Consider the following 25403-nt stretch of genomic DNA (forward strand, 5'->3'; position numbering starts at 1 on the left):
AATCTTTTCCCCCCGGTGGTTACTGTTACGGATTTCACGATCTTTTAAAAATTTTTTTAATGTGATGGTGAATTACAAAATGTGAGAAATGTGATAATGTTGCCCATAATATTTATTTATTTTTTGAAGTTAACGCTTCTGTTACTTTAATTAGTAACATGTATATTTATTTTTATATATCTTGCTAAAAGATATTAGTATTAGAGTGGTATGTCACAGAAAGCCCGAAAAAATTCTGCCACAGGGGTTATAATTAAAAGTATCTTAAAGCGAAATATATAAGTGCTAGGGAAGTTTGTCTCAGAAAGCCTAGAAAAGTTCTGCCACAGGGGTAATTCTTTTATATTATTATAAATTAACGTGTATTATTTTAACTGAATATTGTTATTGTTTTATATATGTATATATATATACACCTATAGGGGTCTGTCCAGGCCGAATTTACTACCATTTAGCGATACCTTCACAATTTCATTTTTAGGAAAAACGGTAGTTTCACAAATTCAACTTTAGGAAAAAGGGTAGTTTCACAAAATACTTTTTCTTAAGAGAAACAATAAATCCATATTTTTGTGTTGATTTCTTAATATAATTTTTAATTTTTTACAAATTATGTCTAAATTTTCACAAAATAGGTACCTCTCAGAAAAACCTAGACAGACCCCTGGCATATATATGTGTGTGTGTATTAATAATGTAAGATCTATTTTATATTATTGTTTTTAGATTTTTTAAAGAAAAAGAAATATGACGTATAAAATATTATATCTCCTCTTTCTAGCTGGAACCAATGGTCCCGATTCTCTCCTTGAAATAGTGTTTGATAAAGATACTGATGGAGCAAAATTAGGAAGCCATTGTTATGTAATAAGCAAAGAAGTCTCTACTGTCCATTTACAGTTTAGAAATGTTAATGGTAAAAGATATTTTAATTTTATTTGTTTGCATAGCTTTTTAGTTATTAGAATTGATAAGAATTGAATTTATGTTTATTGTTTTTTAATGTTATATTCTTAAGCTTGAGTAAAATTTGCCTTAATTATAACTTTGAAAATTTATGTTTTTATTGTTAATTTTTATAGTTAATTACAGTAGCCTTTTAACACTAACCTGTGTTAAAATTTTTACTTTAAAATTAATTTAGTTTCAGAAGCATAGCTGTGAAAAAAAGTTTCTCAGCATGAATATTTCCTTTACTAGGCACATTATTTTTTATTTTTTAAAAAATTATCTAACCTTGATGTTTCAAACTTCAAGAACATAATTTTTTCGATAATATGAAATTTAAAAAAAAACACTGTTAACCAATTCATTTTAATTTTTATTTCTCCCTGACCTATCGATTTATTTCTTATTCTCATTATTTGGTCATGTGTGTTTATTTCTTTGTTTAACAAATTATTTTTTTCTCTCTAATTTCTAAAGTATTTAAAGTACTTATGCACCAATTTCTTCTATTTAAAGCTATAAAAAGAAATTTCCATATTTGAAAAGTCTGAAAAAAAAGTCTGAATTATCCACCGTTTAGTTTGACCAGTAATTTCTCTATGGTATTTTTGAAATTGACTTAAACTTGATAGCTCAAACCATTATAAAAGCAAAAATTATTTCAAATTATCAACGATTTGACTTATTGAAATTTTATTTTGAACTAGTGGGCTGCGCCCCCTGCTCGCTAACGCTCGCCAACCCCCGAAAATTGCTACGCAATCTTATATGGTTTGCTTCGCAAATCGAGCTTGCTTCACTCGCTACTAACTTAGGTACATTGCAAATGCACAAAATTCTAAGAATTCAAAACAATCATTCAAATCCATATAAAAACTTTTTTTTTTTAAAAAAATTACATATTTTTAGTAAATGCTAAGTCATTAAAATAAATTTGAATTCGAATAAATGACATGTAACTCGTTAAACCTATTAGAAATGTGCTATAGTATAATTCGTGATGTAAATCAAAAATCGTCAAATGAATTCGTAATATATAAATTCGTAAAAAAAGACCGCTTTGGACAAAATACTAAAATACAGATCGATCGACAAAGACCTCTGCCTAGCTCAATAGTATGAGATTGCTGCAGCTGATGCTCTCTGGCTATTTCAGTTTCCGTTTTTAAAGGCACTGTATGTTGATTCACCTCAGCTAGATTTGGCATGTGACATTTTTAGCAGCAATCATTGGTCGATTCGCCATGTAAGAGAAATAGTAATGTAAACAAAACAAAGCAAACGTTGCCACCGGCGGAAAAGAAATACCGCCAAAATTTGGTAGCCATGTAAGAGAATTATATATATTAGATATTAGTGTTAATTTTATTTTTTAATTAATGTTGTAGATCTCTCAAGGTTTAAAACAATTATTGATGGATTTCGTAATGGCAGAAATTCTATGTTTTCTATCCGTACTGATGATTCTTCAGCTACTCAGTATTTTCAGGTATGTTTGAATTTGTGATCTTATTAATTTTTAAGAAAATATTTCCCAAGCATGTAAGCTGTCTACTTCCCCCCAAAAAATAGCTAGTTGCATACTTGCCAACTTTTACGGATTATCCGTAAAATGTACGGATTTACGTCTAATTCTACGGGCCTACGGATTAACCTGAAATTTATACGGATCCCCCGTTTTTAGCGTTGCACGATTAGCGCATCGGTAAAATTCCGCGATTATCAGCTGCTACGGAGCTAGAGTAAAACCATTTGTAAAGGGGGAAAACAGAAAAAATGACAGGAGTTTTCCGATCTATTCCAAAGCAACACGGTAACCATACACCCCTTATAAGTGGCTTATCCTCGTAACCATAGTAACGGCACGTTCACGTGTAAACCAGTTGATTGGTTATTCTCCTTTTCTCCCTCCTAACTGCTTCCAGTCTCCTTTAGTGAATGCGCTGTTCCCGTCATTATTGCCACTCCCCGTTTCTACTACGTCACTGAACTAGCCGATCCAAACGTCGTTCTCCCTCCCTCTGTAACGAACGAAAACGGTGCTGAACTGTCGACTACTACTTTGCTTGTAATCACGTGGTGTGCGTTAAAAATGAAACCGAAGAAAACTTATTTTCAATCGTATAAGAATTCTTATACTGCAGAGTTTCCATGCATAAAAAAATCAAATAAAGGAGAAAAGTATGCTTATTGTACGATTTGTTTTTCTGACTTTCTAATATCGCACGGAGGTAGAAATGATATACATCGCCACGTGACCGGACCGAATCATGCCAAGAACATTGAAAACGCTGAAAATAACCAAAGACTAAGCAAATTTTTTAAGCCACCTGATAATGTCCAAGATGAAGTAATGCGTGCTGAGTTATTGTTTACCTCTTTTTTAGTTGAGCATAATGTTCCGCTAAATGCCGCCAGCCATGTGGGTCCGCTTTTTCGAAAGATGTTTCCGAAAAGTGAAATTGCGAAACGTTACGGATGTGCTAAAACCAAAACTGCATCCCTTGTCCATGAAATGGCTATGGATCGAACTTCAGAAATCATTAAATATTTGCAAGAACAAGCATTTACTGCAGCATGTGATGGTAGTCACGAAGCTGATTATAAGTTGTACCCAGTTGTGGTGAGTTATTTTAACGTGGATCTTCAACGCATTGAAAGTACTTTATTGGCAATCCCAAATTTGGAAGGAAACTCCACAGGTGAAAATATAAGCTCCCTTCTTTTAAATGTGTTTGCTAAATATGACATTCCTTTTAGAAATTGTATAGCATTCAGTGCAGATAATGCTTCCGTTATGCAGGGAAAGAAAAATGGTGTTATTTCATTTTTAGAAAAAGAAAATGAGCACATAATATCAATTGGATGCTGCTGCCATTTAATACATCTTGCCTCTGAAAAAGCTGCTGCAACTTTTCCCGTTAGGATAGATGAAGTTTTGGTAGATATTTTTTACCACTTAAAAAGGAGCGTTAATCGTAAGGACTCTCTTAAGAAATTTCAGGAAATGTATGGTAAAGAAGCACAAAAAGTGCTTAAGCATGTGTCAACTCGCTGGTTATCGTTAGGGAGAAGTCTTACACGCTTGGTTAATCAGTGGGATCCACTTACAAGTTATTTCAGAGCTGAAGTTTCCACTTCCAGTGTGTCTGTATCATCTACTTTGTCATTTTTCAAAATACCAAAAGTAGTTGATACAGAAAGCAACACAAGAGTAGAAAAATTGAAGGATAAGCCTAAAGTGGAAACTAAGACACATAAGCAGGACCCAACTAATGATAAAAAAAGGAAAAGTTCACAACAAGAAATTGTGAATATTGTTAAAAGACATAAAGCTCAAAAAGATTCTTCAACTTTATCCAAAGAAGAGAAAATTTTTATGTTTTTATCTTCAGATTTGAATAAGTGCTTTAGTTTATTTCTTTTAAATGTTATCCCTACATTTGAAAAGGTAAATGTAATTTTACAGTCATCTTCCCCACAAATTCATCGATTAAGAGCTCTTCTTTTGGATATGTTGAAAGAACTTTTTTCGAAGTTTGTTAAACCTTCTGAGGTTAAAGGAAAAGAGTTAACATGTGTCAATTTTCATTCTTCTTTCAACCATAAAGATCAGCAAGATTTAGTTATAGGCAACGCAGCAATGGACTTAATTTCAAGTTCTTCGGAAGAAGAAAAATCATTGTTTTATTCAGCTGTTATCAAATATTTCATAACTGCCTGTGAATATATTATTAAGAAATTCCCTTTAAATGATCAAGTACTCAAACATGCTGAAGTTGCTGACTTAAATAAAATTGAAAACTCCAGTTTTGAAAGTGTGAGATATTTTGTAAATTTGTTTCCCTTCCTTTTAAAAACAAAAAGTAATGAAACCAAGCTTACGGCAATGGACGAATTGCAGAAACAGTTTTGCCAACTTCAGTTGGAAGATTTGAGTGAAATAACTGTTCCAGATAGAGCAATTGATGTGCAGTGGTCAATGATAAGTCAAATGAAAGGTGCGGATGGCATGTTTAAGTATGAAAAATTGGGAAACATTGTATTGTCAATTCTTCTCATACCACATTCAAATTCAGAATGTGAGAGAATTTTTAGTTTGGTTAGAAAGAACCGTACTGAATCGCGAACAATTATGTCTAATAAAACTTTAGAAAGCCTGCTTATATTAAAAACCAAATTTTCTAAAATCTGTCACGAACAAGTGTTTGAAAAAGATTTTTTAATTAAAGCAAAGAAGGCTACTTCAGCTTCTTTAAATTCAGCATCCTCTTTTGCTGTTGATTTAGAGGAAAACCCTTAAAGAACTATTTTATTTTGCATATAACATTTTTTTAAAAAGTAGCATCATTGTAATAGAATTTGAAATAATTGTAATAGAAATTGAGATGACAAATGGTTGGTTGATTAGATATTTCTGTACATTTTCTAACAAGTGCAATTAAAAAATTTAATGAAAATTTGGTTCTTACTTCATCAACATTCAATCATGTGATAGATTCTATAATTAATATATTTATTATTCATTTGTGGTGTATTGTTACTTATTAAATAATTCGAATAGTCTTAAATTTTTCGTAAAAAAAGTTTTACTGATGGCAGTTTTTTTAAGTTGGCAAGTATGTAGTTGATATCTGAGAAAATTTAAAAATAAATATTGCTGTTTCAATGTAATTAGCTTTTATTCTCTATTAATAACTTTATTACCTTTGTATATTTATTAAAATACGATATTAAAGTTGAGTTAGGTATCTGAAATATAAAATATAACAAATTCATAGTACTAGTGCAGTGTTTTCATTACAGAAAAAAAATGGGTGAGAATTTCTCACCCTTTCTCAAAAACAGGGTGAGATTTCAGAAAATTACGTAAGATTTCTAAAAAGAAAAAAAAATGAAAAGACTTGGGAAAAAAATATTTCTTTAATTATAATACATTTTTAACATCTTCTAATTTTTAAAGCATTAAATATTTTTGCTGCATCATCTTATGGAAAATGTTCTATATCTACTTTTTCATCAGCTATTCTCACTAGGTTGCTCAAATGCTTATCAGTCAATCTGTTACGATATTTTGTCTTAATCCGGTTTTGGGTGCTAAATGACCTTGCAACAGATGCTGAATTATCAATTATTTGTAGCATTGTGCATACACTTTCCTATCCTCTACATCAGCCAGCATTGGCTTTTAAGTTATTTCTGCTATAAAATCGGGAAGTACGTTGAAGTTCTTTCCAAGTTCATACTTCATGCTAGTATTTGAGCCATATCCGTTGAATATCCGTATTTGTTTCGTTTTTACCGTTTCTAACAACATTTGTTTCATTTGTCTTAACAATGTATTTGTCAATCTAACATTCAGGCACAAAAAATTTTAACGTTTTACATGAAGAAACCTTACTTACGGTGAACACGTGGTTGCAGAAAAATGTGTTCTGAAAGGGGTTCGGGGAGGGGGGGGTGTTATGGTTCTGAACAATACTGGTAAATAGGGAAGCTAGATAACAAGGACCGATATTGAAAATAATGAAAGATCAGGGAAGAAAAACGAAGCGGATTTCATTCAAAATGGCGGAAGACTAAATTTTTTCCAAAATTTGCGAGATTCAGGCATTTTTAAATTCATTAATAGGGTGTGCGAACTTCTCGCGTTACTAACTTTTTAATGCGAGGAAAGAAAAAAATATGCAAGATTCTCGCGCTGTAGTGAAAACACTGTAGTGTACATGTATTTGTACATTTATAGTACTAGTGTACATCATAGTACTTAGTTGCATCATAGTACTTTAGTTAAAAAAGTAACATGAATGCTACTTTTTTTGAGAAGCCTTTAAGTTTTTTTTATTGTATGGCAGTATTGATGTTGTGTTATCTAATTTAGTCAACATTCAGTGTCTTATAATTGGATTTTTCTTTTAGACTATGTTTATAAATATATATTTGTAATTGTTGGAGTATTTTCTTTTGACCATGGAAGTTGAAAATTGCAGATAAAATATTTTCTCTTAATAAAAATTAAAATTTAGAATTAACTGATTGAAAATATGATATGAAAGTATAGTTAATTTATTGATGTTTAAATAATTAATCGACGCTTGCTCATTGGCTAAAAGAAGTTTTTGGATGTATGATAGAAATTTCATTTGTTTTTTTACTACTCTCAAACAATCAAAAAAAGTATACAAAAATCTGTTTTGATACAGTTATTGAGCAAAAACAATCTAGGGTTGGTGAGCAGGCGACTTAAACTAGTGGGTGTAGCGACTAAAACTAGTGGGCGCATCCCCCTAGTTTTAAAATTATCTCTTTATTTATAAATAAGTAATTATGTGGGGTTATTAATCAATCTATTTTGTTTAGACTTGGCATATTTTAGCTTTATTTTTAATAACATTATTCTTGCCTAATATATTAATGTCTCTCACTCAATGGATTCAAAAAATCTTCTCTGGTTTATAGTTAAGTCTTCAGAGTAAATTATTATCTAAAATTTATCTTTATTAGAAAGTGATACTTAAAATGTCTTTTATATCTTTTTTTTTTATTTTCTGCAGTTTTATGGATACCTTTCACAGCAACAGAATATGATGCAAGATTATATTAGAACATCAACTTATCAACGAGCTATTTTAGCAAATATTGACGATTTCAAAGATAAAGTAAGTATATTTAACTTATCATTTCCTAAACATTAATCACGTATTTTCAAAACAAGAAGAGTACTCTTCTTTTTTTCAGGTGTCCAACCTTCTCCCCCCCCCCCCAAATATTTTTTTCATAAAAAAATATTTTCTCCTTTAAAATTTAAATTTTCTTAATCTTGTTTTGAAAATTTAGTTGTTAAAAATAAATTGAACATATTTATTTAGATTTTCAAAGGTGAGCCAAATTTTTTTTCTCCCAATTTACCATAACAAGCATTGATTCCTTACCTGAATGTTGGGCTACTCAAGTACGCAATTGCTAAAATTTTTACATTGTTGGCAGTTGCTTCTAAACTGTATCTAGCGTATGTGGCAATTACTGGTGACTATTTGAGACTAAAATTGATGCAACCACGATTTCTGTTTTTACAAAAGTATTTAAATAAAATCAGCCAAAAAGAAACTTTTTAGATGATTGGCAATGAAATTTATTCCACAATTAAAACAATATTGTTATCAAAAATCTAATGACTGATTTTATATAAAAATGTTGAAATTTGTTAAATTATGTAGGATTGGAGGAAATATATATCAATGATAGTAAAGGACGCACAGATGTGGTTTAATAGTACGATTTAAGTGCCTCTAAAAGTGATAACTCTTATTTGGAATTCACTGGTCATAATAACATTGAAGATTTTTTTTAAAAATGTCGGACACTTGGGGTCTATTTCTCATTGGCCTCAGAAATACCAGAATTGATACGCTCTTATTGTTACCCAGTGGGCACCCAGCGTCACCCATGTCGTACAACCACAAAACCCGTTTATAGGGCAGGATTACAATCACACAGAAGAAAGGACATAGAACAGAGAGATAGAAAGTTACAGACATGCCTCTGTGAGATTCGAACCTTCAACCACTGGCCCTGTAATCCAGTACTGTAACCACTAGACCAGTGATAGGCCACATTAAAGATATCAGGAAATTGATTCTTTCTCGAACACCGTTGATTCGCAGATTCCCGCAGAACAATTGAAATTCAGACAAAGTTTTTTTTGAATTCGCTAATCTAAAACATGATGCGTAGCGTTTTTTAAGATGCTTATTTTCGTTATTTAAAAGCTTTTTTAATTGGGTGTTTTTAAAAAGTGCTTAATTTTCCCTCTTCAGAAATGAGATTTTTTTCGCTACCATGTCGACTTTTGCCATGTATTATGCAAAAGCGTGCTTTTCACATTGTTCTATTCAATATTTTCACAATTCATTTCGGCGTACCGTCGGTCCATAGCGAATGAAAGTGCCAATCATTTTGCATGTTTCATGAAATACTTGTCAGTTTGTATGTGCATCTACTGAGCGGGGTTCGGTGAGATTATTGCTGTCTCCTGTGCAACTCTGCTGCATTTTGCAAGATATTCTCAATTTCAGACTTCATTATCCTCCCTCTGCTTTCGAACCAAAAAATCTCGATCATTTTATAATGGCTAATACAATCAAGAAAAGAGTTCTTTGTCAGGAACTAGTTATTTTCTCATGATCATCTAAAGTATTTGAAAATTATTTTGCATTTTGTTGATGTATATAGTGCATAAAAATATTTTTTAAGTTCTTAAAAGGTGCATATTTTTTGTTGAAAGATTTGGCTATGCACCCTGTAAAATTTAAAGTTTGTAACTTACACAGAATCTCATTATAAAGACTCTTATTCTACCCGTATCAGCATCCTCTCTTTTTTTTCTTCATAAGTTCTCATTCACGCAATTTAAAACCTTACCCCCCCCCCATATATGTTAAAGAAAAACGCAATTTCGGTTAAACTTCAAGAATAACAATCTATATTAACCTCTGCTAAAATGAATGAACTACTGAAGCATACAAATAAGTATAAAATTGATAATCTAAAAGGTAGTTCTGAAATAGTTAACATTTAAAAGACAGTTGGCTAGAAAATATTCATTTTTTTAAAAAACTTATTTTAAAAAGTAGCCAATTTGTTGCAAATTTTGTTTTGTAACAGAATATTTTTTTTTTTTTTTTTTTTTTTTTGCATTGGGATGTATTTTTCCTCTTTTTTAATGCTACAATTAGAACAAATTAATTTTTAAATAGTACGACTTAGATATTTTAAGTCACGCATTTTATTAATAACTTTTTAACATGCTCGATACCATCATAAATCCGTGTTTGAACATTTTTAGTTCATTTATTCATTATTTTCCGTTATTGCAATTGATTTTCTCATAGTTTTTATAATTTCGATATTAGTCCGATATACAAAATTTGAATTATTAATAGCTTATTGTTTTTTCTACAGGTTGTTCTTGATGTAGGGGCAGGATCTGGTATTTTGTCTTTCTTTGCTGCTCAAGCAGGTGCTAGAAAAGTTTATGCAGTTGAAGCTAGTTCAATGGCAAAACACGCTGAAGTTAGTCCCTTCCTTAATATATTTATTTATGTTTTTTTGGTTATTTTGTTTTAATAGACAATAAAGCATTATATCTGTTCTGAAACTCAAAATAAAAGAAATTGAAATTACATATTAGTTAACGAATAACAATATTTCAATGCATTTGATTGTTTCATAAAGTTGATGGCATTGCTTATATTTTTCAGACTCTTGTTTATCATAATAAATTAGCTGGTCGAGTAGCTGTCATTCCTGGTAAAATTGAGGAAATCACTCTTCCCGAGCAAGTAGATGTCATTATTTCTGAACCAATGGGTTACATGCTTTTTAACGAAAGAATGTTGGAGACTTACTTGCATGCTAAAAAGTGGTTAGCTCCTAATGGTAAGTAGGAGGAATACATAGAAATGTTATTACTCTTTTTTTAGGTAGGGTTGTTTTTTAGAAATGTCATTACAATTATGCAAAATATTAAACTATGTACTTGTCCCGTAGTGGACTGATTGTCCCATCAGATCACCGAAGTCAAGCATCACTGGTTGCGGTCAGTGTGCGGGTGGGTGACCACTTGGATCAGTCTGCGTAGGGACCGAGGGTATGCGGTATGGGTCATCGTTAAAAGTGCTAGACTTCACATGCAGGTCGTCGGGCTACCGAAGCGGGGGTGCCATCCCCTCTGCAGAGGATCAAAATTGTGACGGCATGTCTTAGGATCATCCTCGGGGGTGTTTCCCAGACCGTCACCAACAACCCATTGTGCAGTTCTAGTGCGACGTAACTGAACAACAACAAACTATCTACTTTATCGCTATGTAATTTATCGTATTTGTATAAGTTGTAAATTTTCAACCCTTAAATAGCATTGTGATTCATGTGAGGAGTAAAAAGAATTAATTCAGAGTACAATAGTGACTTCAGGGTGTCATGTTGCTTTTGGTATATTCCCAATAATATTTTTCTCACTATTGATAAACTGTTCCAAAATGTGTATGTTTTCATACACAGTTTTCCTATCTTTATTAAAAACAATAAACTTCATTAACCCCTTGCCAGTGTCACTCGAATCCAGTTCGTTCACGCAACTACTGTGTGTAGTATTTGTAATGCATGAACTGACTTCACACAGGAGAATAATTAACGTTTCTATTTTGTGAAGCCTGCACTGCGTTCGTTTCTTCTTTAGGATACATAATTCACTATGTTCCTAATCGATGGCATTGTAGGTCCTATTTTATCACAGATTTTCACACAAGTTTATTGCAATTTGGGCTTGTGTGCAATACCATGTTTTGGGATATACCATACTGTATAAGATTTGTAAAATTTTTGTATTGAAAATCATATTGTGTTTTTATATTATGCTAGTTATATTATATTTAGCTTCAAAATTTTGTTTATTTTGCTCTAATTGAATAGTATGTGTTCGTAATCCATTACTTTTTAATGTGTATGTATAAATTATAAATACAGTAGTTAACTTTTATAATAATATAAAGAACAAAATTAAACTGTCAAAAAAAGTTTCCATATTTGGTCCATTTTTCTGAAATATACGTCACTGTTAAGGTTAAAATATATCTTTTAAGTTTCATGCATGTCTCCTATCAAATAAAAAAAAAAATTAATAGTGTAAGTAGAAAAAGAAAATATTGGAGATTTTTATTTAAATATATTTATTATTATTAATGGATGTAGTACATTTTCTAAGAAGGCACTTATAATTTTTAAATTTCAATTTAATCTCAGTGACCATTTTTGTCTGAACGCAAACAAACAAATTCAGGTCTAAGCAGTTTTCTTTCTTTCTTTTTTTTTTTCTATAATATTTTGGCAAATCTTATGTATTTTATTCTTATAAAATTTATCTCTGTAATATAATGTGTTGTAGGTAAAATGTTTCCTTCCCGTGGTGACCTGCACATAGCTCCCTTTAGTGATGCTGCTTTGTATATGGAACAACTAAATAAAGCTAATTTTTGGTAAGTTTATCTTTACATGCCTTTTATCTTTAATTTAAAATATTTTTTCTTTAACTTTTCGTGAATAAAATATTGGTCTTTTTAATTTTGTAGAAACCTATGTACTATGTATTTCACACGATAGGGCGCTCCATTAGATTTGCTGTAGCATATCTAATGGAGCTCCATATCCTGTTGTTTTTATTTAGTGTTACGAAATACCGCTCAAAAAACCAGTGTCTTTTTCCGCGTTAAAGATAAAATTTTCCAAACACTGCTCTCAGTACCAAACAATAGTTTTTCAAATTTGCAGTTATTTAGATCGAATATATATATATTTACACATGTATATTGTATACACAGAGCTCCCACCGATCTGAGAAAATCTGGAATTGTTAGGGAATTTTATTTTGACTTTCAGAAGCAGAAAATAGTCAAGTAAAATTGCATTTCAACAAAAAAACTGGAAAATTCTTACTTTGTACCTGAAAATAACCAAACTTAGAATTGTCAGTAACTGTAATCGAAAGTTTTCCATGTTTCCATCCTCATTTGCTCACAAAATCTAATACTTTACATTACAAATACAAAAGATATAGGTTTTCTCTGGTGTAAAATCGCTATGGTATAGTTAAAATATGGTCTGGATTTACATTGAATGTTTCCCGAAATATCTGGTGAGGTAAGGGAATTTTTTGTTTCTGAAATTAAGTGGGAACCCTGTTTAAACAGTTGTAAAACTTGTTGAATAAATTAATTTCCTTTTGTTTTTAACATTTGGATAGCACCTTATTGTATTTTCATCACTTCATTTTTAGGTATCAACAATCATTCCATGGAGTAGACCTAGCTAGTTTGCGTGATGCTGCTGTTAAGGAATATTTTAGACAACCAATAGTGGTAAGTTTTTTTGCCAAAATTAATTGTTCCTTTTTGTGCACAGCTTCTGCTTTTTATATACTTTTATTCCAAGGTTGAATTTAATGGAAGGTTGTGCATAAATTGAAAAGTTTTAAATAAAGAGTATGTTATAGATAAAATGAATAATATATATATATACTTTCAGAAAAACCCAATACTCTTTCCAACCTTTTCTTTTTTAATTTAGTTTTTGCAATTATCAGTCACGCTAGCAATTACAATGGTAGCTCAGAACTTAAATCACCGAGCTCAGCCGTTATTGAGCAGTTTTCTGCTTGTGGACTTCTTAGGGTTATAGTTATAGGGTATTCAATCTCAAAAAAGCTAAAACGTGTGTTAAAGTTTATAGACGTTTAAAAAATCAATCAGAACCTGAAGTGACTATTACAGAACTCTAATTAACTAAATGCGGCATTAATTTTATTTTTACTTTACTAATACATTATTAATTACAGAATGTACACTACGAAATTGTCTTACAAAATGAATATTTTTTGATATCATTGAGTTTTTAAAAAAAATCTGATATAGTAAAGAACATAATATGTTATATTTCTGCTGTGTTAAAACATTTGTTATTCTTTGAAATTTAATGCATTTGCATATAGGGACGATTTGAAAAATATACAGTTGAACCTGTTTATCTCGAACCTCTTTATCTCGAAATTTTTCAAATTCCCTACATTTGCTATCTAAAATAAATGTATTTTCCATGTTTATGCCGATTTTTTCCCTTCAAAACCTCCATTTCTCGAATTTCTAATAATAGAGCACAAATGTCAAAACTTTCCTTATCAGCAGAACTCGTAGACAGAGATGAATTTCGTGAATCCACAGGAAGTAAGAATGAACAGGTTGGGGGTGTTTCTTGGAATTTCAATCACTATCCCTGCATTTCCTTAACTAGAAAGGAATACAATGATTCTGGCAGTAAGTGAGGGGTTAATGAGTAGTGACCATCAGGGGTTAGCTTTTCAACATAGATAAGAAATCTAAGAATAGAAATTCATTTTGACCTCAAAATTGCAACCAATGGATCAAAGGATAAAGTGAACTATAGAAAACGATATATGAGGAATTTGCGATTTTTCTAACCTCAAAAGAATAATTGAAACAAATAAGGTTATCAGTTAAAAATCTTATTTATTTTTTTCAGTGTTAAATGTATGTTAAAAAACTGTTATGTAAATAGATGTATGTGGCATAATTAATTTAAAGAAATGTCTATATTTTTCTACTAAAAACAAAGCACTTTTAATGAAATTTCTTAATTAAATTTAATTTCTTTATAGTACCTGTATAACTTGAAACCTCTTTATCTCGAATTTTTCGCCTTTCCCGTGAGATTCGAGATAAACCGGTTCGACTGTATTAAAAAAATTTTGGTCAACTTTGCGGAAAGTATTTAAGATTATTAGCAGCTTAAAAATAGAATAATTTAAGAAAATATTCAAAACTGTGTGAAATTATAATAATTGTTGTAGTATTAGGGGCAAATAAAAAAGTTTGTAAACCAGGTTTTTTATCATTTCTAAAGAAAACAAAATTCTCCAAAAAATATGGGTGTTATTATAGGTTTTTTGGGCAGGTGGGTGAGTAGACATAATGCCAGTTGTATTTTTTTTATTTCATATTTACAAATTTTCAAAAACTAGAGAATGTCGTATACACACTGTCTTCTAATGTAAAGTAGCAATGTTATTTAAGAATGATGAATTATTTTACCTTTGTATTCAAGCTATTTTTTACATTTTATTAATTTTCTGTTTTTGTTTTATTAAGGATACTTTTGATATCAATATTTGTATGGCTAAGTCATTTCGACATACAGTAGACTTTCAGACTGCTCAAGAAACAGATTTGCACAAAATTGAAATTCCTCTGTCTTTCACATTAAACCAAACTGGTGAAATTCATGGACTAGCCTTCTGGTTCGATGTTGCCTTTTTTGGATCAAAGTAAGTATTGTTATTACAGTGAATTCTCTCGGGAACGACCAATCTCCATTCCACAGTCAAATGGTCGTTGACGGAGGTTGGTCGTCCTTAGAGGTTGCCTCCATTGACCGCAAAATTGTAATCAAAGGCACATGATTTTCCTCTAACGATTTCAATTTTAGTCAGTGCAAATTTCTTGGTGCGAAAATGCCACTTCATGAAATGACGTATCAGTGAATGAAATTTAACGTCTATAAAAATGATTCCAACTGATATAATTATGTGTCAAATTTTCCAATCATGAATGATAAAGCTATTTTAAATGAAGAATAAAATTTTTTAAGTTTGTATTTCATTTTATATCATAAAAATTAGTTAGCTTTAAAAGATAAAGAGGTTTGCTAGAGATGTTTAGTTTTTTCTAAAGTAACTTTTTCTAATTTAATTTCCAACTCTAAAAGTCATTGATAGCATCGTCTTTAGTGCCCCATGGCTGGGACATAAAGTTGTATTGTTTAAAAGTGCTCTCTAAATAAGCGTCTCACATGCATATTTTGACTATATGTTAATCTACATATTTGTTTTCTTAAATGTTTTGTTTTTATAATTTTTTGTGTTTCCTTATTTTACATTTTCCGCATTTGGTGCAGGTGTTTGCCCAGTTGTTGGGAGAGGTTTTAATGGTCTCTCGTAAAAGTTTTCTACAACACAAAGTCTATGAAAAAAATTCTGTGCCTCTCAAAAGTGGTCATGAATGGAGGTGGTCTTTGCATAGTGGTGGTCTCTCCTGGAGGTTTCACTGTATAATAAAAGACAAATAATTATCTTATCTTCACAGTTACCTTTTACCTGTTATAATTTTTTGTATGTATGAAATGGACATTAACATCATGGAGTATTAACACTTCCTAAACCTTTTTCATTTATACCTAAATTTAGTAATTTTGCAATTTAATCGACAAAGAAACTATTTTTTATATATATTTTAAAAAATATTTAATTATATACCTGTTTTACTTAATACAACAAAAGATATTATTTTTACGGTGGAAAATAGTCTCAAAGTAATAATTAAACTGTATTTATTTATTAGTATTTTCCTGAGTTTATAATTTTTTTCTTAATTCAAGGTAGGCTTGAATTAAGAATTCAAGGCTTAATTCAATTCTAGGTAGGCTTGTTCATTGGAATTAATTCATTAAATTTGTGCTTATTTTGTTTCATAAATAATTTTAAACTTTAATCAGTAGTTATAAGTAAATTACTTCAGTATAGTTAGATTTGAAAAAGAAATTGTAGGGTTTTATTAAAAATTTTCCCTAAAACTTTCTCTCTTAACATGCACAGGAAAAAACATTTATTATTACAAACTTTCACATAAATTTATTATATTATCTTTATGTACTTGAAATAATAATGTAGTATTTGATTATTACAGTTGAGGATCTTTATAACACATTCTTTGATTTTATGGAATTTTGTGCTATATCAATTATTTTACTCATCGTTAAACTTACTTTACTAAATCTAGCAATATTAGTCTCGAACAGAGAAATAATTTTGAAATTAAGCAAATAATTAGGTAAATGATGTAAAAAGTTAATAGTTCTTTCTTAGTTATCGAAATGTTAAGAGAAGACCATTGTAGTATGGGATTTAAGTTATCATCCTTGACTCAATGTAGTTCTGTTTTATTTTGTTATCAAATTATACAAATATTTCTTCAAAACAATATAGAAGTAATTAACACGTTAAGCGGAAAATGTAATTTGTGCTATTTTTTACAATCTATGTCAGAAAATTATTTTTAAAAAAAAGTTATATTGACATAGTCTTACTGGAATCCTAGACTTGACGACATACTTCAGTGAGTAAGGGGATCAATCATTCTTAGAAAGAAACAACTGTAAGACAATGCAAGAGCATTGAATTTAATTGGACAACTAAAAATAGTGCATCATGTGCCGGCATGTCTTAAAACAAATCAAATGTGAGATAAATTTTTTTTTATCTTTGTTTCGCTGTATAAGAGAATAGCCTGCAAGAAGCAATATTTTTAGATATAATTGTTATTAATTCTTATTTCTTGTTAATTGATTATTCAATAAGTTTTATTTTCCTCATTTCATATGATATAAAGAAAACAGTGCAACGTCGTTTCAAGAGTCGGAGATGCTGATATACGTTCATGCTGGAAGCTAGACATCCATTTAGTGTGCCAACAGGCTCCCACCCTGGGGATAATGATTTTTTTTTCTTAACTTGCAACAGAGTATAGTGTGGTTTATTGAACTGTGTTATATAGGTCTTCCACTGCATTAACAAATAAGTTAACTTAATGGCATTTAATTCATATTTTTGTTTTCTTTAGTCAAACAGTTTGGCTATCTACTGCGCCAACTCAGCCTCTCACACATTGGTATCAAGTACGTTGTCTTCTAGAAACACCTTTATTTGCACAACGGGGACAAGTTGTCTCTGGTAAAGTGATCCTTAATTCTAATAAAAGGTTAGTTGGATCTAGTTAAATTGTCTCACTTTTTTTGTTTGTTGTGATTTTTGTAAATAATTTTAATTGTAATTAATTATTTGGTAATTTTGTTGTAATTAATTATTAGAATGTTTTGTAATTAATTTTAAATTGCGCCCATTTTTTCTTTTAATTTCATTGAATATTTATTAAGTTATAGAAAAAAAACTCAAGACAAAATAATTAATTTTTTTTATAAAATTGTCCATTTCTCCATTTATATTTACTCTAGGTTTAGGAAATTTTATGCTGTTATTAAAATCAATTAAAGCAATTGATACAAGTTAGAAGTTTATTGCTTTAATTTCTGGCATATGGTGTTTAAAAAATACTAGTTTTCTTTCATAAATTGTTGTTGGTCCCCCAAAATTCTCCATTTTATTGCTAAGTAGGAAAAAACTCATGAAATAAACATCTCTAAAGTTATAAAATTTCTTTGGGTTGATTGTATTCTGAGTTTTTTGTATCATTCTTCCGGGTTTAAGAACTAGGAACGGACCGTGTGATTTTTTCGTGAAATTCCACGCATTCCAAGAAAATTGGTTAACGGACTTTCCTTGTCCGACCACATTTTCAGAGTTCTGCAATCTAAAATTTAAATTTTGAAACTTTCACTAAATCCTGTTACCGAGACATTACCATATATATGATTCTTCCACCAACTGGCGGAGATTCACCAATTTCGTTCAGTTTGACGGATATTTGCTGTTTAGGGTACTTGAAACTGCGCTGGAATCCGCTAAAATTGTGATTGCTTGATTTTAATAGCAAACAATGATTTTCATCTTCACCTGATTTAAAAGTTGCATGTTTTGATCTGTATTTACATTTTAAAAAAAAATCAATAGTGTGATTTGTATTCACACAATTTAAAATCATGTGTAATGATTATATTCATGCGATTTTAAAATCCAATATTGCTACTCTTAAGAAAAAAAATTTCTTCAAACAGTTACTATAAAGGTGTGATATACTTATTGGTAGGTAATTTAATTATAAATCTTAGTTTAAAAAATTATGTTAAGTATGAAACATGTAAGGTATATAGATTGATGTTTTTGCTTTGTGTCATAATCACTTCTATAAAATAATCCTTTAAGTATTTCTTTGGAAACATAAAATGTCAGAAACTGAAAGTGTCTCTTCCGTTATTGTAGGATAGTGTATATATTATAATTATAATTTTCTTATAAAGAAAGTGCTTAAAAATATTTTTTGAGTGCTTAAAAGGTGCTTATTTTTTTTTTTTTTTGAAAAATTTACTACACACCCTGGTAGGTGGTACTTACCATAATCTGTTCTATATGTACATTTTGGTATATATATTAAATTTTGCTTTTATCTTTTTGTAAATTTCTAATTAAAACTTTTAGGCAAAGTTATGATGTAGACATTGACTTAGCAATTGAAGGTAGTAACGTCCGAGCATTTAATACACTTGACCTCAAAAATCCATTTTTCCGATATACTGGCCAACCTCCTCAGCCCCCTCCAGGCTGCAATGAGACAAGTCCGAGTGAAGGCTATTGGCAAACTCTAGATGCCCAGCAAACAGGTATTAAGCTTCTTTGTTACAATATTTCTATCTTTTTTTTGTGAAATTGTAATCAATGTATTAGACTAATTTATGTGCTAATTCCAATCTATATGTTAATAATCTCGATGAAAAAAATTCAAATGAATTAGATCTTATAAGCTCTTTTACATTAAATGTAATTTTTTTTTTATATATATTTAAATTATTAAGTAATTTATGAAAATTGAATTGTTAGTGGTAGAAATTATGAAGTGGTGAAAAATCTTTAGTGGTAGAAATATCATTAAGTTGTAAACATTAAGGAGTCCAATGCTTTTTTATTTTATTAATTTTTTTTATAAAGTATTATTATTCAACTTTTCTCCATGTCTGTAAAAATTAAATTTTCCAAGATTGCAAACTCGTACATATCAGGCAAAAAAATTCCTCTGACTTATGGCCAAATTGCTGATGTTCTAAATTTTTAAATTTTCTTATTATTTTACTCTCTTTAATAAATATTTATATTAAAATTTAACAGTTTGTTGGACTTTAAAGGTACACATACAGGGGAGAGAAAAAATTTAAATAAGTGTTTAAATAATTTAAATGTTTTCTTTTGAGGCAAAATAGTTTCACATGCTTTTTTAGTTTTTCATGTTAAATTGGTAGGTATTTTCAGACATTTTATTCTTTTCCCATTCTTTCATTCTATTCTTTTCCCATTTTTTTCCATGAGGAAATTTTCGATACACATACTATGCTGTACGCGTATCTTATGCTTCCTTAATTTACATTTATTGTTGTAATTTTAACAACAATTGTCTGCTTTGAAAATTTAAATGTTATTTGACTAGCATATTAAGAAGTGTTTTTTTTTTCCTCACAGTAAATAAATTCCATTTAAAATTATTATTTTTGTTTAAAAAAGTACTGTATTAAATAAAAAATTACATGTATTATAAAATAATAAAAAATAGTAACTCGTTAACAAAAAAATATGTTTAGATAACTTTTGCAATTTTTCATTTCTTATTACAGGATGCGTGGCATTTTTAAAAAGTGCTTAAAGGTGCTTATTTTTGATTTGCATTTTTTAAAAGCCCTTAAAGGTGCTTTTTTTTTTTTTTTTTTTTTTCTTCTTCTTTTAAGTGATTAATTTTCTATCTTTTAAACAGTTTTTTTCTTTACCGTGTTGATTGTCGTTCTAAATTTTAAAAAATGCATGATTTTCGCAATTTTCTCTACAATATTGATCAGAAATGAGTTATTTTATCATGATTATGTGAAGTTTATGAAAATGTTTTTGAATTTTATTGATTTTATGTTCATAAATTAAGAACTTGAAAAGAGAGAAAAAAATAATTTTTATTACTGCACAGATCCTATTTATGATTTTTTTTTTTTTTTTTTAGAAAGTGATTAAAAATATTTTTCGAGAGCTTTAAAAGTACCAAAAAAGTGCTTATTTTTTGTTGAAAAATCTGGCTATGCACCCTGTATTACTTATTATAAGGTACTGTTTTTCTTAAACTATCAATTTATTCTGTGTTTTGCTTTCTTTTTCTTTTTGCAGCTAATAATGCAAATTTAGTAGTAAATGGTATAACGTTAATGAATGGAGACACTGTGATGGATGCCCATCCTGTTCAACATCACCTATCCCACAATGCAATGGGTGGTAATAGTTCACAACAGTCTAATACTTTTGTTCCTATGGGTAAGATTACTTTTCTTTCTTTCTGTAGCTCAAAATCTGCATAATAATTTTATAAAATTTCAACAACGAAAAAAGTGTAACCAAGGTGAATAATTTTGCATGGAATTCTGAAAAGAAGTTTTTCAGAACTCCTTATTTTTCTCTCTCTATCCTTGAGTGGAGAACGCAACCCTCAAAACAATGTGAATCATCATCAGCATTGGCACGGCAGCCCTATTTGTATTTGGGCCATTGTGAATAAATCAATTGCGCTGCAATCTCCTAATATTGTGGTTCTTATTCACTCAATTTTAATATCAATCATTGATTTTTGTATTTATCTGATTTAAAAGTTAGGTGTTGCATTTTGTATTCACGCAATTTAGAAATTGTGGATTGTTATTCTTGACAACGCATTTCAAAAATCCGATATCGCGGTTTGTATTTACGCATTTTTAAAACCCAATGTTGTGATCAGGGTGGCCACCCACCTGGAAAATCTGGAATTATCAGGGAATTTTTTTTATACTGGAAAAATCAGGGAAATATGGATGAAAACCTGGAAATTTTAAAGAAAAGCTGGAAATTTTTTCTTATTTATTTTTTTTAATTTCACTAATTCAAATTATTTGCTAATTTTCTTAATTTATATTGTTTCATCCATTATACCCACATTTTTTAGATGGAAATGTATCTCCAAACAGTTAAAATATCATCAACTTACTTTGGCTCTTACTTTGCTTTCATCAAAATTTGCTCCATTATAACCCTGTTAAACTAGAATACAACATAAAATTCTCTCATGGTTGCTAAGTAAATGTCTGATCTCTATGCAGACTATGGGACTGTGCAATTTACGAAAGGCAAAGATTATGGTGGATGTGGAAGACGGGGTTAGGATTCGGTTTTTAAATTCTGTCAGTGTTCACACAATGATTCAAGTTTGTTCGCAATTGAGAGTGGTAATTTTTTTCTATTTTGACAAAATGTTTTTGTATTTTTAACTTTATTAAATTCTCTAAAAATTAGTTGGTTACAATTTAATAATAACAGATTTTATATTGCACTCTTTTTCTGAAAACTTTTGAACTCCCATTCAAAGAAATCTGTAAATTATTTTTTCTCAGCAAACCAACCAATCACGCTTTTCCCCCCATCACTAACAGCAATGTTTGTCGACAAATTGTTACAATTCTTGCATTAATGCTAGTTTTTTCTATTTCATTTTAACCTTTTATAGTATATTTTTATTTTGAAAAAAGTTTTTTTTAGAACTAACTATATATTAATATCAAATTTTACGGTTTTGTTGGTAAATATTAGTTTTTAGATTCAAAATTCGAATTGTATAGTTATCACAATATCGAAAGTTCGTAAATGTTGCTTGCATTCCAGAGATGATATAATTTTTTTTTATTCATATGTGTTTAGTCAGGAGAAGGAAAACGAAACTTTATCTATTTTTTTTTCTTCTATAGAGTATAGAACTAAAAATTAGACAATTTTACATTTCTGACATTTATTTTCTTATACTGAATCTCTTAAAATAAAAATGCTATTTCAAAATAGTACCATTATTTAAAAATTTCACTTGAGATATTGGTTTAAGGAAAATATGATCAGTGAATTTTATAAAAATCACTGGTAAGATGAAATACAGTATAATGCAATATACAGTACAGCTTTATATTGAAATGTAATTACAGTGATTCACAAAAGTGTTGATACACTTATGACTTTCAATGAAATAAGACTATCCATTAATTAAAATGAATGTTTCAGAATGTATATTTAATGATAAAAATTTGTGTTCTAATCTTAACAAAACTGAAATATTTTAAATGACTATATGAAATATTTTAAAAACAAAGGAAAAGTTTATTTTTAAGGAATCAATCATCAAAAAGTGACAAAAACTTTATCCCACAAAAGTCATCATACACTTTTAAAGAAAAAACTCAGTCTATTAGTAAATCTAATTTTTCGTTAAATTAACATTTAGTGGAGTTTCCTTCAGCATCTACAATAGCTTTTAAAGGTTGAAAATACGTGTAACTAGTTTTTTTTTTTTTTTGTCAAGTGAAATTCGTGCAGAATATTTTTTTGAAATTTTTACAGAAACTTTTACAACACTCAATTGCAAATTTATGAATTTTTCCACAAAATTTATAATTTTAATCTCTGATATGAAGTCCTTCTTTTAAGCATTTTATCACATATTGCACAGTTCAATTGAATACAGTAAACTAATTTAACATATTCATTACTGATTTACCTCTTATGAAGACAAATAATCAAATTTGGTCTATTTTATTACGACCACAAGTCATTTTTAAATGATAAAATAGAATATTACGGAGTTAACAAGCAAAAATTAAAATATAATTTTGCTATTATAGGTTTGATACTAAATTGCTAATAAAGAAATAAAAAATTAAATGAAAAATAATTAAATAAAAAAAGCAATTGATGATAATTTTAATTCTGAGATCCGAAACATTTTAATGTACGTTGACTTTCATGGGGTAACATTTTTGTTACCATTTGATTAAAAAGTTAACTTTTGCTTTGTTTTTAAAATATTCCGTGCAGTTTTGCTAAGAATGGATTATACAACTTATTATCAAATACCCATTGTGAAATATTCATTTTAATTATTGAGTTTTTATTTCCTATTTCAATATAAGTTATAAGTGAGTGAGCACTTTTGGGAGCCACTGTAATTATTGAAAATTATTGATATAAAATCACCTGAAACGGTTTTCTTTTCCTTAATGAAAATATATTAAACAATACTTATCCAAGGTTTTATTGGTTATTCTGATTTTGTCATTTTGTAGGTACACTTTGAGCAAATACTACTTTTAAAGTAACACATTAAATTCAATAGAAACAATTAAAATTATTCAATAAAAACAATATATTCTGCAAGCTAAACATATTATTTTCTCCACATCTTAATTTTTTAAAATTTAATGTTGTACCAGAACATTAAAAAATGATAAAAAAAAATATCATGTAAAAAAATTAATTTTTTTTCAAGATATGTATAAATAAAATGACATTTTGAATAAGATATTTTACAATACAGACACTTTTCTTGTACACATCCTACACTTTATAAGAAAAAAGGAAAAAAACACAAACCTGGAAATTTTAAGATTTTTACCTGGAAAAATCAGGGAAATTTGAAATCTGTTTTGAGTGGCCACCCTGTGTGATTCATATTCATGCGAACTCAAAGTCTAATTTCGCGATTCATATTCACATGCTTTTAAAATCCAATATTGTGATTGGTATTCACACAGTTGAATTATCAAACATTGATTTTCATATTTATATGTGATTTAAAAGCTATGCATTGCAATTCATATTGACAAGATCTAAACAATGTGCATTCGTATTTACGCTATTTAAAAATCCAATATAGAGATTCATATTCACGCGAATTTGAAGTCCAATTATATGATTCTTGTAAGAAGTAAGTTTTTTCTTGAATTGCTTAATATAAAGGTGGGATATTCTTCATTAGTAAGTAATTTAATTAAAAATTATATTAAATATGAAGCATATAAGGTTTATAAATTGATATCTTGATATCGATTTTTAGTTTTTTATTTACTTAGTCACTATTACCCCTGATTGGCTTATTACTCTTTGTGTTCCTATTTTTGTTTTTAACAAGTTGGCGGCTATGCATTTTGGAAGTAGACACACAGCTTGAACTATTAAAACTATTATTAAATAAACTGTTCAGTTGTCTACCTTTTGCAGATTTTATAACATTCCATTGTATTTATTTAAAACAGGATTTTTTTCCTAGATCCTTCCAGCAAAAATTTCAATCCTGTTTTGAAAACTTTATTAAGCTTGAAATTAATTTCTTTAATTCATGAGGAAGTTAAAAATCTATTTAACTAAGGCTAATTATTTTGTTATAATGATTATGAAAAATTTGGGAACTATTTTTTATTTGTACAATTAACCCCCCTCCTGGATAAAAAGCAAATTAAATGAAGATTCTTATAAACTTGCAATAATAGATACTGATCTAATTACATCTGAATAGTTATTAGTTGTTAATTGTAATTGTATTCCCAGCATTTATTTAAGTCATTTTGGCAACTAACAGAACGATAATATAAATGTTTACCTATTGAGTTGTTTCTAAAAACTTTATAAATATTTTGAAGAATATCAAAAAAGTATTTGTTCTTATTTGACGTTTAAAAAATAATTTCCTTTTTTTTAAAAAAATGAAAAAAATTAAATTTCATTTTTGTAATAATAAATATCTTTACAGTCATTACAAATTCATAAATGGACTGCAGATTTTCATAATTAATAGTATTATACCAACTACAAAAGAAAATGTATGGGTTTAAAACAGAGAAACTTTATTTCAAAATATTATGAATAAACAGGTTTTACAGGATAGTTTTAAAACTAAATCATAACATAATCAGCTCTGCCAACTCTTAGGCTATTGTATCCAATCTTAGACTCACAAAGTATTTTCTCTGACTTTTTTTCTTAATGAATATGAATCTGCGGATATATTCTGGCTCCTTTTTGCACAACCCAAAAACTTCTTCCTCTAGATAAGCTGTTTTGTTTTGAGTGTGTTATAGAAATATTTTTTTAGTGCAAATTTTTGTTTTAGGAAAAGATGACAACACTCGTTTCTTAATGTCGTAAAAACTCAGTATTGTGTTTTACAGTGGGGAAAAAAAATTTTTTTTTTTCTCATTCTTTTGGTGGTGTCAATACAAAATAACGAAAAATCAGTAGCAGAGAAAGTAATGTCTACTGTGTGTTGACGAAGTTAAAGCTGAAAGTA

At 29.1% G+C, this 25403-nt stretch overlaps 1 protein-coding gene across 2 annotated transcripts in view; it reads left to right on the plus strand.

The window, feature by feature from the left end:
• The window catches only part of Art4 (arginine methyltransferase 4), a 31798-nt gene that overhangs the window by 1927 nt on the left and 4468 nt on the right, over positions 1–25403 (plus strand). For both annotated transcript variants that reach the window (XM_087164427.1, XM_087164428.1), the window contains exons 2-12: positions 782–916; positions 2337–2437; positions 7503–7607; positions 9910–10020; positions 10209–10386; positions 11891–11981; positions 12779–12860; positions 14664–14839; positions 17190–17327; positions 18722–18903; positions 20441–20584. In XM_087164427.1, coding sequence (XP_087020553.1) covers positions 782–916; positions 2337–2437; positions 7503–7607; positions 9910–10020; positions 10209–10386; positions 11891–11981; positions 12779–12860; positions 14664–14839; positions 17190–17327; positions 18722–18903; positions 20441–20584 — 1443 coding nt within the window. The remainder of the gene's footprint in view (positions 1–781; positions 917–2336; positions 2438–7502; positions 7608–9909; positions 10021–10208; positions 10387–11890; positions 11982–12778; positions 12861–14663; positions 14840–17189; positions 17328–18721; positions 18904–20440; positions 20585–25403) is intronic.

Source organism: Parasteatoda tepidariorum, chromosome 5 (genome assembly GCF_982258835.1).
Source record: "Parasteatoda tepidariorum strain Cologne lab strain chromosome 5, Ptep-v5.0, whole genome shotgun sequence".
Classification (NCBI taxonomy): Eukaryota; Metazoa; Arthropoda; class Arachnida; order Araneae; family Theridiidae; genus Parasteatoda; species Parasteatoda tepidariorum.